We start from the raw sequence: 14,540 nt of genomic DNA, 5'->3' as shown, positions 1-14,540 counted from the left end.
AAACTAAGGTAACTTAAAAACAGCATAATATAACCTTCAGTCCTAATGATGCTCCTTTAAGTTAAATCTACAGTAGTAATACTTTGGAATAGACACACCAAGGTGACTCATTCTTGTTTTGGTGCTTTACACGATTTGAACTATAACCTATGTGATCTGGTCTGTGTATGTCTGGAGCCATCTGATCTGAGATCTCCCGCCACAGGGTTCTTCAATACATCCTGCAAATAACCAAATCCAACATTTGACTTTGGTGTTTAGCTATTAAGTCAATAATAAATGTAGCTTTCCTACTGTGGAAAAATAAATCAGCACTCTAAAATATAAGCCTCCCAGTTCGGCCTTCTCTGCATGCATCATTGTAAAATCAATAGTTCACACCTAGATGAAGGGCAAATAACATAAAAAATATTTTTGGCATTTGGATATGTAAAAGTTGAAATTAAGAGGCATATCCTCGCAAATAAATGTAAACATAACTGTTTGTATGTCTTTTGTGGGTGTGTGAAGGAAGCAGTAGGCATTAAAGATGAATGACACTTCCCCCTATTTTCTCAAACGTGTTGGAACTGATTTTCAATTGTGTTCACAGTTCAGTGGTCAGTGATGGATCTAGCTGTAGTAGAAAAAGTATTGAGGCTTAAGAATTTAAGAACTTTTTATGGTGAAAGCATATGGCACCTTGATAACAGAACTTTGAAGCAGTTCATGGAGAGTGTCTTGGAAGGTGGAAAGTTATGAGATATTCATCCCTCCTTCTTTACATTGCAAATCACTATTGCGATTTTTTTCTCGATTTCAATCAAAATCAAATCAAAAGCCTTTATTGTCATCATTCACCGCTGCATATAACAAAATTGGTGGTGCTACTCCACAAAGTGCATTTTCCCAGTAAAAATAACATAAATAGAAATAAAAAAGTATTAAAAGTCACATCCCAGCTAGGTAAATTCTAAAATATTGCAAAATCTAAGATATTGCACATTGTTATTGCACATCCCGAAGTTGTTGCACAGAGGGGATTGTGTCGTGCCAATACAGTCCTGATGGCTGTGGGAAAAAAAACTGTGGTGTCATCGGCAAATTTGATGACGGAGTTAGACTGGTGGGTCGGTGTTGAGTCTTATGTGTACAAGGAGTACAGAAGAGGACTCAGTACGCAGCCTTGAGGGGAGCCAGTGCTCAGTGTAATGGAGGAAGAGAGGTGGGGACCTCTAACAGTTTGTGGACAGTGTCAGGTTTAAAACCATATACATTCAATAACTTCGGATCAGAGGTAGCACACGGAGAGTCGGCTTGATGAGATTTTCAAAGACTTCAGCTGAAGGAGGGGTCAGAGTAACCAGCGCTGGGAGATGTGTCCATCCCCCAGCCTGACCAGTTCGAATCCCTGCCTTCCCCCAACAGTTGAGCTAGTTTTATTAACAAAGGGTCATGTGACCTAGGTACAAACTTTAGGCGGGAAGAGGTGAACAAAGAAATGGGGGTATCGTGATAGATGACACCCCCCTAACTAAAAGGTGTCATGATGGAAGTTTCCACTAGGTCATGCAAAATTCTATTCTCGTGACTACACTATATAAACCAAAAGACAAATACATTCATACTTCACAGACAGTTGGTTAAGAAGTTCTTAATCCAGTAGCAGATGGAAGAGGATAGTTCAAGGTGGGAGAGTTTTTCAGCCAGTATGTCCGGTATTATAGTGTTGAAGGCTGAGCTCTAGTCAATAAAATGCATCCTCACGTAGTTCCCATGGGGCTCCAGGTGGCTCAGTTCTGTGCGTAGAGATTCAACGATGGCGTCCTCGGTGGACCTATTTGCTCTACATGCAAACTAGTGAGTAATAATAAGCATAAAATACATTCATACTTCACAGACAGTTGGTTAAGAAGTTCTTAATCCAGTAGCAGATGGAAGAGGATAGTTCAAGGTGGGAGAGTTTTTCAGCCAGTATGTCCGGTATTATAGTGTTGAAGGCTGAGCTCTAGTCAATAAAATGCATCCTCACGTAGTTCCCATGGGGCTCCAGGTGGCTCAGTTCTGTGCGTAGAGATTCAACGATGGCGTCCTCGGTGGACCTATTTGCTCTACATGCAAACTAGTGAGGGTCAACTGAGGGAGGGTCTCACTTCATGTTCCTGAAGCTCCAGTGTACTGCTGCAGGGTGGTGGTGGATGTGTTGAGACTGGGTCTGATTTGTCAGTCTCAAAGCATACAAAAAAACGGTTCAGTTCCTCTGCTAGTGAGGCATCTGCGTCAACAGACATTATTGTCATTGTAATTGGTAATATGTCATATTACCTGCCACATCATCTTTGGGTTATTTCCTGTGAATTGCTCCTCAATTTTCCTTGTATATGCTGCCTTTGCCTTTTTAATGCCTCTCCTCAGCTCTGCTCTGGCTGCGCTGTATTGTACCTTGTCCCTGACCTGAAGGTGGTGTTACGGCATTTGATTTGTGCCTGTGTCTCACTGGTAATCTAGGCTTTTTGTATCGGAAAAACATGTATCCGTTTATTAACAGTGACGTTGTCTGTGCAGTTTTTGATGTTGGAGAGTACAGTGTCCGTGTGTTCCTGGCGGTTGTGGTGTTCAAAAAGTTCCCAAATGGTGTGGGAAGAACAGTCTTGCAGCAGAGAAAGGGCATCCTCGGGCCATGTTTCGCAGTGGAGTATATGCGGGGGTGAGGGACAGGCAGTGATGGTCTGATCCAGCAAGGTGAGGGAGGGGTGTGGCTCTATAAGAAAGTTTGATATTAGAATAAACATGGTCTAGAGTTGTATCTCCTCTGGTGTGACACTTATTGTACTGGATAAACTTAGGCAGAACAGTCTTTAAACATACTTTGTTGAAGTCACCAGCAACAATAAAGACTCCATCGGGGTTGGTCAAGCTGCTGTTTGTTTATAGTCCCTTAGTGCCGGGCTTAGTGCCGTGCTAACGTTAGCATAGGATTTAAACAGCCATTACAGAGACAATTGTTAGCTCTCTAGGTAGAAAGAAGGGCCTGCACTGTTCAGCCAAGAGCTCTAAATCCGGGGAGCAGTGAGTTTTAATGATCCTACTGTTGCAGCATCATTCGTTGTGAATGTACACACAAAGTCCCCCGCCCCTTGCTTTTCCCTGATAGTTCTTTCGAACAAGAATTTCTAAATAGTGTCCGGCTAGCTAGCGATACCGGGTGTAGCCATGTTTCCGTGATGAAAATAATGTTGCAGTTCTTGACAAACCTGTTGGTATGGACCACAATTGTACGGATACCTGAATTCAACCCGTACTCTGCAAAATTCCTTGTGGCAGTAGTAAGAGGGTGATAAGACAGAACAGCAAAGCAAAAGCTCAAAGTACAAAGCAAATCAAAGTAAATGGAATCATCAAATCGTTAAGACAAAAAAGCAGCAAAAACACAAAATGGGCAAGAGTGAACGGCGCTACCGCCGCCTGCCACTTAAATGGCGCCATCTTGGTTGCGGTAGCTAAAATGGATACAGACTCAAATAGACGTTGTAAAGTTGGACAAAAACTGGAACCACGCACAGGAAGTCTTCCACAAGATAGATAACTTCTGCAGACTTTGACCGAGGTAGAGAGTATGCAGAGTCACTCTTCCATGCTTATCCGTAGTTCCTCAGTAGTCTGGAGCTGAAGACAACAGTAGCAGAGTAGAGCACCTCCACTCTGTTGCTGGTAAACGCCAACAACACTTCCATCTTATCCCTGGATGGAATGGTTGGTCTCTTCTGCCGGCTCCTTTGTCCAGCTCCAAATCTCCGGCGACACCTAGGTGTTGCTCCTTCTGCTGCGTATTATAACAGGTAGTGCCATGTGTGTGACACCCTAGGCATGGCTGAATGGTTCCAAAAAATAAGTAGCAGAAAGAAGCAAGAACAAAGAAAGGAATGTATAAAGAAATATTAAAATGTACTTAAAAAAAGCTAGAAGGGCCGTAAAACAAGAAAAACAAATAAGGGTTGACAGAGATACTTCCACGTGATGGCGCCATCTTGGATAAATATATATATATATATATATATATATATATATATATATATATATATATATATATATATATATATATATATATATATATATATATATATATCTATATATATATATATATATATATATGTATATGTATATGTATATATATATATATATATATATATATATATATATATATATATATATATATATATATATATATATATATATATATATATATATATATATATATATATATATATATATATATATATATATATATATTTATGTGCATACAGATATGTATGCATATATCTTATCTGTTCTCAGTTGTCCTTGTAAGCTGTCATATTTTGTGCTGTCCTTGTAAGCTGTCATATTTTGTGCTGTCCTTATAAGCTGTCATATTTTGTGTCCTGAGTCGCGTATATATTACTTACTAAGCACAAAGGTTTACCGTGCGTTCCCAGAAATAAAAGGACGCGGTCCATTTTTCTTGGAAAATTATGGACTCTTTATCTACTTTTCTCTTTTTTTATAACGTCATTTTTGCTAAGGAGGGCAGAGCAGGCTGGTAGAGAACAAGAAAGAAAAAAAGCCATAACAGACAGAAGATGGCGCAAAACAGTGGGAAATTCTTAAAGTGCATTTAATTTTAAAATGAAATCCATGTCTTTTTATGCGATTTTCTCACTTTCAAATTATACCGCGGGCGGCCCGGTGTCGGAAGTGGTTAGCGCGTCGGCCTCACTGCTCTGGGGTCCTGGGCTCAAATCCAGGTCACGTCCACCTGTGTGGAATTTGCATGTCCGTGGATTTACGCCGGGTACTCTGATTTCCTCCCACATTCCAAAAAAGTGGATGTTAGGTTGATTGGACACTCTAAATTTCCCCTAGGTATGGGTGTGAGTGTGTATCGTTGTCTATCTCCTTGTGCCATCAGCTGGCCACTGATTCACGGTGTCCCCTGCCTCTGCCCCGGAGTCAGCTGGGATTGGCTCGAGCATCCTCCTTGCCCCTAATGAGGATGAAGCGGTTCAGAAAATTACATGAGATATACATAAAGATAATACAATAATGTAAAGTTTGACAACCTCATCATTATATTAATATATAATGTTAAGCCCAGATTAAACATTTTTACTTTTTTTATGCACTTAGAGAAAGATAATAATGATTAATACTTTGTAGTAGAAATACATAAAATGTTTTAAATGTTTTATGATAAAATAATGAGTATGGAGTAATTAATAAGTCTTTGTAAGAATGTACCTCCACTTCAGAAATATTTGGTTCCAGTAGTTTTGTAACATGGATTTTTCATGAGAAGAAATGATCTTCAATGATCTTTAATAATGTTCCCAGAACCTTTTAAAAAAAATTAGTAAAGTATTAGAGTTTAATTTTATAAAAGATGTATGAAAATGTGTTTATGTGTGTAAAATAGAAAAAGTTACTAAAATTATTTCTTAAGTGATTAAAATAAATAAGATATGCAAAGACATTTTGGAAACAGGTGGAGGGCAAGTGGAAGCTGAGTAAATGTTACTATGTATACACAACTTAACAATTTTAAATTATGTTATGTATACTCATGAAAACCAAGAACTTACTACAAGCCGCTGGAACTAATCAGACATGGTCCTAGAGAAGATTAGAAAACGTTTTTAATTAGGGCTTTTGGTTTGCGAGAAGTTTTTGGGTTAGCTTGGCGCCGTGCTCCTTTGTCAGATTGATGCTTGCTACCGAGCATCAGTTGGCTCTCATCCCTCTACAATACACTAACCTCGATTCCGGCAACTTTGAGACGCAATCCACCCGCATTTGCAATGAATGCAAATTATTCGGTCCAAGAAACGTTGAATCCTGTGTTATTTTTGTCTTTTCCTATGGCCCGTCACACAATTGCTGGTTTGTTTTAGAAGAGCGTCCTGCCTAGCATCCCACCCTGCTGATAGAAACGTGTGTCGCAGGCTATGAAGCAAATCTTTGTTGACAGAAATGTCGAAATTTAATATTTACTTCACACATTCCTATAGCTTTGGAAAACATTAAGAATATTTGTGTCATATTTATTTTACTACAGAATCCATATTAAAACCAAAATATACTTCTCCATCCCATTTTCAAATATTTTTGAAAAAGCTCCAGGGAGAGCAGTGCTAAAGAGATGCATGTAACCTTCGCAATTTTGACATACACACGAAATAAATAAAAACCCTACTTTACATGCTAATTTATTATAGTAACAAAAAAATAGAAAGAAAATATAAAAATTAAATCCTCTTTGGGTAGATAGTCCGCAACTGAAGCCCGTCTTTTCTTTTTCTGTTCTGCTTGTTCTTCTCCACCGCTCTCTAATTCCAGTCTTGAGCTAATTGTCCTCTAGGCAATGAGAGCCAATTCAGTAGTTGTGGATAAAATTTGCTTCATCTTTAATTTGGTTTCCAATTCCCTGTGTATTTGAAAACATGATACCATTCATGACAAAATTAAGGGTTACAAATATTGTGGAAGAAACTATCCATTGCATATTTCAAGATACAACAATAGAGAGGTCATTTTTGAAAATTCCTACCATTTTCAGAACGTCCTATTCCTGAAGTATGTTCAGTTCAAATTGGAAAGTTGTTACCGGTTTTTCAGAATCATATGCCAATACCAATGTCTTGTGTTGTTCATCACATATGGTTGGATTAGGATTGTATTCAATTACATCAATGATTTGTGTGTCATGTAGTGCTCTTTTGGATCTTTTGGTCAATCGGTTCGCTGCCTGTATGTAATTTTCATGTGCAACCTTGGGTCTAGGTGTTGTGTTAATTGTAGCACCCATTGCTCGTACATTTTCATCGGGATGGGGAAGTATGATGTGACTGCCACTCCCCCTGTAACTCTGCAAAACACAGTTAACACAAAAAAGGAGGAAAGAAAAAATCCAAGTGACGGAAAAAGCATGACACCATAAGAAACAACATTCTTTGGGTCAACATTCATCATTTGATCACTCGCCAATGATCAGTACAGTGTCCACTGGAAGGACTCCAGGTCAGGAAAGTCGTCCCTCGTTATCTTGCGGTCATGGCTTGGAACGCCAAATGAAGGAGTTGGGTCCATTGCTAGCCTCATGAACGTAAGTTGTCTCCCCTCGCGATAGCCTGCTGCTCTCATGATGTCCCTCAGTAAATGGCTCGTCCCACAGGAAGTCTCCTCTGGTTGACTCGAACTGCCAAGCTTGTCTCAGGTTAGTTGGTCCGGCTGGAAGACTCTTCCTTGAGGGTTCCGAGCATTCTTTCCCCTGCCTATTCCGCCAGACTACCAGTGTCTATCGGTACCCGGACGTTTCGCCAAAAGACATTTGGTCGACCGGACGTTTCGTAGAACGGATTGGCCGTCGACTGGACGTTTGGTTGCCGGGTCCGCTGACTGTCAAATTATGAGAGAGAGAGAAACAGTAAACTTTCCCAGGAGCGAGCGTGCGGATCTGGCGATGAATAGCATATACACACACGCCGATAGATATTTAGATATTAATGCTCTTACATTGTCAATGCAATTACAAACTCACTCTCTCTCACGATTATCATTTTGAGAGCGAGAGATTACCTGGTTGCTCACTTTCAACAGTAAACTGTGTCCCTCTCTCTCATAATTTGACAGCGAGCGAACCCGGCGACCAAACATCCGTCGACCAAACATCTGGTCACAGTGTCTATCGCCAATTGTGTGCTAGTGTGTACATAATAGGTGGGAATGGGAATATTATGGTCTTCAATCGAGTATACTGGGTAAAATGTGAATAATGCACTGTCCTGAGAAGTGAAAACCGTAAGATAACGCTATAAGGCATCAATCTCTGATACTGGTTAAATACTGTCATTGCTGAAGTTGGATGTCTGATAGATGTCCCGATATTTAGCTTATTTGAAGCAGTTGGTTACTACGTGTGCAGGAATATCTGCTTGCTGATAAGTAATCTTAGTGGTATATAGTCACAGGTGCCAATCGTTCAGGTGTCAGTCTCTTCATACCTCCTCTACCACATAGACTGTGAGTCCGGTCCCCATCGTCCAAGTCATCTGAATTTGGAAAAAGATCAGGCTGTTCGTATATTAGTTGCGCTGTACTTCTGCCACCTTGGTAACCGCAACTGTAGTCATCTACTTTGCAACAGTTTTTTAAAGTAGTTTCTTCAGAATGGTATCACACTAAAGCAATAGGCTGCTGATTAGAATATACATAATTGATCCCATCTATATTCATATTTGGAGTAATCCAAAGGAGTACGGACTAAAACCATGACCTAATTTCACTTTTAGCTGTGAACCCCATTGGTTGTCCAATTGAATAAAAAAAATACCCGAGAGCCAGGAACATATGACTCCTCAACCTATTTTCTCTTGTGGTGTTGAGAAGTCCAGCTTCTCCCTTATACGTTCCATTGTGTATATATATATATATATATATATATATATATATATATATATATATATATATATATATATATATATATATATATATATATATATATATATATATATATATATATATATATATATATATATATATATATATATATATATATATATATATATATATATATATATATATATATATATATATATATATATATATATATTTATCTATTTATTTATTTATTAAATTTATACATAATAGTGTATATAGTATGTACAACAATTTTCATTTATTTTGCCTCTTGTCTTTTTTTAAACAGATTACAAGTCTCCATGCCACAAATTCAGAGATTGTCAAATCTGGGAGCCACAAATCTCATCTCAAACTTACAAGGACAGAAAACAATAAGGACTTGTCCATAAGTAGGCTGTTGTTAGAGACTCTGCAAGTTAAGGAGAACAACACAGCACTGGACCTTCATTACGATACTCCACAGCCCTATTCAGAGCAAGATCTGTGGGAATGGTTGAGAAACTCTACAGATATACACGAATCACACCCTCGGGCTAAAAGACGGCCCATGGTTAAAACTGGAAAGTTTAAAAAGATGTTTGGCTGGGGGGACTTCCACTCTAATATAAAGACAGTCAAACTCAACCTGTTGATAACTGGTAAGATTGTTGATCATGGCAATGGCACATTTAGTGTCTATTTTCGCCACAACTCTACAGGCCAGGGCAATGTATCTGTTAGTTTGGTCCCTCCAACTAAAATAGTGGAATTCGATGTCATGGCACAAGAATCGGTCATTGATGCCAAAGACTCGAAGTCCTTCAATTGCCGCATTGAGTATGAGAAGGTGGAGAAGGGTGCCAAGAACACACTTTGCAATTTTGACCCATCCAAGATATGTTACCAGGAACAAACCCAGAGTCATGTTTCCTGGCTTTGTTCAAAACCTTTTAAAGTGATCTGCATCTTCATTTCCTTCTATAGCACTGACTACAAGTTGGTGCAAAAAGTTTGTCCAGACTACAATTACCATAGTGACACTCCCTATTTTCCTTCTGGCTGATATTTGAATAAAAACAAATGCAATATTTTTGACAAGTTAAAGACAGACACAAACTTCAAACTACCACAGAGAAAACTGTTTTGAACCATCTTCAATCGATTGAGTTGCTCTTCTAAAGTTTCAAGAAGTGTAAAGAGTTGAATCTTACCTTGACTGCTAAATCTGTGAAACACAAAAAATTAACATTAATGAGAGGATTATTTGTCATTCCCCATGCCCCGGGAACACCTCTTTCATTGATATACATATTTCAAAGGTTATTTAATGTGTTGTTGGGTTAATTTATTGATTTTCTTACTGACTTATTTGACACCAACACAACACAATAGGCGGTATTTTGTGAACAATCCAATGAGATCCAATTTACAATGTTTTTACAATGTTGTCAGATAAAATTACTTTGTCATTATGTTGGTCATTCCTGCAAATTGTTTATTATCACATCCCAAATCATATTATTCCACTGAAGCTGAATACATTGCCGGAAAAAATGTCATGTAAGGATTTTATTTTATTGGGTCATCTGTGTATGGTTAGAAGTTAAAGTTATAGTTTAACTTATTCAACCATTTTTAAAGCAACCAAGCCACATTTTATCGTAATTCCATAGCATTTGGACAGATTTTTGCAGACTCACACAATATCCAATATCCTTTTATTTAAGTAAAAACATACAAGTTTAAAAAAAAAAAATCAAGAGTGACTTAAGACAAAGGCACAAAATGTTCTTTTGTATTTTATGTTTTTCTATACATAAGGAATGTAGCTAATTAAATAATACAGCTGCTCCTTTTTTTTCACCAAGAAAGAAAGCTTACATGATAATTTGATTTTCTGTTGTTTAGTCTTCAACAGCATTTTTAAAAATCAAACTGCACAAATTCTTGTCACATATCTAATTTTGCCAAGCAGGGATTTTATGAACCTAAATGTAGATTGAGCAGAATTTTCTATTAAATTTCCATTCATAATTCAAACTGTTGACATTTATCAAGGTTACATGTTGTGTTAAACTCCATCATGGATAAGCCATGCAAGGAATGTGGCAGCTGTGAATAGTGTATTGTGTGTTCAAAGCATAGTGCATACCTTAAAAGGGAAAGGAGGGTAGAGAAGTGAAGTGAGGGGATATTTGCTTTTGAAATTTTTGTGAGCACTTACTTCCCTACTTGTGCCAGTCCAGACAGATTCCTAGAGCTGATTGACCCGATTCCCCAAATGCAATCTCCTTAGTTAATAGTTTTGGGGTTATGGGGCAAATTCATTGCTACATAATATACATACAATAAATTAAAGAAATTGAATGTATTTAAAGTCCCACTATCATGATTTATTTAGACACTAATTAAATGATATAATCTTGTCAAGGACTATTCAAAAATCCATTAGCTAGAGTCACACGGATCCCTAAGTATTAAAATTGTGCAATTGAAATTATTATGTAACATTTCCAATGAGAAGCTGGGACCCGGCAGGCTGGCGGATGAGTGGTTAGCGCGTCGGCCTCACAGTTGGAGACCTGCGTTCAAATCCAGGTCGGTCCACCTGTGTGGAGTTCGCATGTTCTCCTGTGTGGGATTTCTCCAGGTAGTCCAGTTACTTCCTACATTCCAAAGACATGCAATGTAGGCTGATTGGACACTCGACATTTCCCCAAGGGTTCAGGGTTTCCCCCGCCTCTGGACTGAAGTCAGCTGGGATAGGCCACCCACGACCCTACTGAGGATAAAGCGGTCCAGAAAATGTGATGGGATGAGATTAAGCTGAGATCCAGCAGAGGGCATATGACTCAATGGAAAACAGTCATCGAGACTCATCTTTATTATGCGATGAGTTGGAATACAAAATTAACCAGTGGCGGGCCCTGAATTTTAATCAGACGCCTTCAATTCTGTCTCTGAATCAATCCAACCCAAAAAACAATTTCATGGCTATATTTTTTTTTCTTGCAGCTACAGCTGTGACACATAAAAAGGCATCAATAATAACCTCATACAATTGAAATACTATTTAGGAATATAGCCATACTTTACTCACCAATAATCTTTTTTATCTGTACACAAAATCCATCCTCCTTCTTTTCTATCGCCATTGAAGCTAATGCTGAAAGTCGAGCCTGTCCTGTCGTATTTCTGGCATGAGTTTTCATCCGATTAAGTAATAAGAATGTTTGTTCGCAGTTGTGATAGGCTTGCTTGCTTCGGAGTTGTCCAATCTTTCTTAATGATGTCCAGCTTTTTTCTTGAAAAGTCCGTCTTGAAAATGGCTTTGACAGTAAATCTGCAGACAAATCAATTTCTTCTCCTCCTTCAGCCATTGCGGGTTGACAACAATGTATTTGCTTGTGCAACTCGATCCGGACAGTTCGGTAGCTCTGGTTAGTCCCCTCTATCACTTCCCAATCATAGTTGGTTAAAGTGATGACGTATCCCTACGCCTGTAAGAAGGCCTTTGTGTTGCCAACTCAAAATCTGATTGGTTAAAGCAACAGTTTTATCGACACTTGTTTTATGCAGCAGACCTGCAGAACTGATTGTGAAGGGCTTGAGGCAGATTTCTGACCCTGGCAAAAATTAATTGCTGAAATGTGATTGGTTAAATGCTTAAATATTAAAATACACCTGGAAGCAGCGCAACCAGAGGAAAATCAATGAAAGGAAGCTGACAGACAATTCAAAATTAAGTATTTATGGACAAAATATAAATAATATCAGTCTGTGATTCAAATATTTTTAGGCCAGCAGAGAAGGCCTTGCAGGCTCTGATGGTCCAACACTGAAATTAACAATAAGTAATAGAAGGAAATCAGTCTCAAAAACCATCATTCCCAAGAGATTTTACCATGCAATTTCAAACAAGAGGCAAAATCACGATAACATGACTCAAGGAAGTGAGAGAAAAAGAGAGCATCTGACACAGAAGCATCCTGGGCTCACACATTCCACTGAATGGTGTATGTGTTACATTTATGCTTCTGGACTTTACAAGCAAATACAGCGATTGGAAAACTATTAATTTATCATCTGAAAATATTAGAACCAGAATTTTTTACTGGTCCGTGTTTTGGGGAAGCCAGGTCAAATAACCTGGACAAAAGCCTTGCTCTTTTGGTTCCTATGTCATTGATAACCCATTTGTCACTTCGCCAAAGCATTCATTCCTCTTCCATACCACGCATGGTGGGGGTTTCTGCAGACTGTCCCAGCTGACTTCGAGCGAAAGGCAATCTACATTCTAGATTAGTCGCCAGTCAGCCTTGGGGCACACAGAGACAAATGACCATTTGCACTCACAATCATACGGCCTTCAGCGGTAATCGAGCCCGCGTCTGCCCATACCAAAGTCAGGCGAGTGAACCACTAGCTCACCAGGCGGCTTTGGACAAAGCAGTCTTTAGTAAAATGTTTTGATCAAATCAAAAGGCTGGTCCACTTCTATCTGTTTATACCATTCAGATCACCGCTTTGTCCTATGGGGAAAAAATAGAGGCTTATATTGAATAAGTTTGAATTTATTTGAAAAAAACAAAAACACTAAAACATTGGGAACTAGGGCAATGAAAACTAAACGGATGAATGTGCAACATGTGAGAAACCCTTCACCTACAACTCTTAGGGTAATAGCAAATTGGGATTACAACTGTCTTTTGTGCTTCTTTGGTTAATCCTACAAACAAAAGGACTTGATTCTGCCTCACTGAAGTAAAATCTATCAAATTGGTAATACAGTGGGATTTTCATTCAAAATCTTATTGGCAATGTTCTAAGAATGTTTTTCTTTGTAAATAGTAGTTTCTTATGCTGATTCTGTATATGAAAACCATGACTGTATTTGTTTCTCCTTTCTTGCTTAGTCTATTAGTCTATCCAGTTGATGCTTGTTCTTGGATCTTCTATCAAATAAAATTATATTTCAGGCTGAGATATGAATTTACTGGAAATTGCAATCCTGTACGTAGCCTACGTCAATAAAATACAGGATGCCTGAAGAAACACTCCCAGATTGCAGTTAAATAATGATAATTTAAAGGCATGAGACTATGACTCTTACTATTGCTTCCATGTATATTGCTATGACTAAAATAAAAATATTAATAACAATAATAGTAATAATATCTTGACTTGATCTAGTATCTTTTTAAGGATTCACTAATAACTAGGTAATTTATTAATAGGTCTTCCTGGAAAAGCACCAGCAAAACCTCACATCCCTCATGAGGATAAGTAATTAAAATAATGGCCAGATTATTAACAACACTAAAATGAATTCCGTTCAGAACAAGGACACCTGCCGAAAAAATTGAGTCGTTGTGTTGGAAAAGAATTTCAGGTTTCTCTGGATTTAACTGTTTTTGAATGCATTGTTGGAAGTTTATAATTAAAGTTTAGCTGTCCAAATTTTGTTAAAAATCATTTCAGTCTTTTTTTTCTAGAATATCATATATTTGCTTTGTGAAAATAAATAAATCTATAAAAATGCAAAATCATTGCCACGCTTGTTTTTTCTATTTATATATATATTTTTATATATTTGAAAGAAGCATTTAATTTAAAGTATCAACCCATTGTTTCAATGAAACTCGGGTCTATGGTTATAGTATTTGTAATGAAAAAGCAAACCTGAAACAGTTTTAGATTCTTCCCACCACAAATATTTTAATTCAGTTGACAGACAAAGTATAATATATGAATTATGTTCCCCAGGATAATTAAAAACAACAATGTAGTATTTGTAAGTAACTTGTTATATCTGTTTCAAATTAGAGAGCTTTTAATGCCACTGTAAAAACCTATGTAACAACATTTATCTTTCTCGAAAGAAAAGGTTGAAGATAAATAAAATATATAGTACATTTTATTGTCGGACTGGTATTTTGATAGTTTTGCCTGTTGATTTCTTCAAGCTTGTTATAACAAATTGCTCGCCTAAATAGTTTATTTTCATTATCATCACTAAAGCTCTACATAATTTATTATAGGATGATTTTAAATGATGATTATCCACTCATCTTTCATTACAGTAATCCACACAAGGGTCACAGAGTTAATGGAGCCTATCCCACAAA

At 37.7% G+C, this 14,540-nt stretch overlaps 1 protein-coding gene across 1 annotated transcript in view; it reads left to right on the top strand.

Moving 5' to 3' along the window:
* nxph1 (neurexophilin 1) overlaps positions 1-13,958 on the top strand; it is a 22,419-nt gene extending 8,461 nt beyond the window's left edge. Inside the window, exon 3 of the mRNA XM_077743800.1 lies at positions 8,720-13,958. Coding sequence (XP_077599926.1) covers positions 8,720-9,475 — 756 coding nt within the window. The 3' untranslated portion in view covers positions 9,476-13,958. The remainder of the gene's footprint in view (positions 1-8,719) is intronic.
* The last annotated feature ends 582 nt before the right edge of the window (positions 13,959-14,540 follow it).

This window comes from Stigmatopora nigra, chromosome 21, assembly GCF_051989575.1.
Source record: "Stigmatopora nigra isolate UIUO_SnigA chromosome 21, RoL_Snig_1.1, whole genome shotgun sequence".
Taxonomy (NCBI): domain Eukaryota; kingdom Metazoa; phylum Chordata; class Actinopteri; order Syngnathiformes; family Syngnathidae; genus Stigmatopora; species Stigmatopora nigra.
The sequence above is the reverse complement of the archived record's forward strand: the minus strand, read 5'-3'. Positions and strand labels throughout refer to the sequence as shown.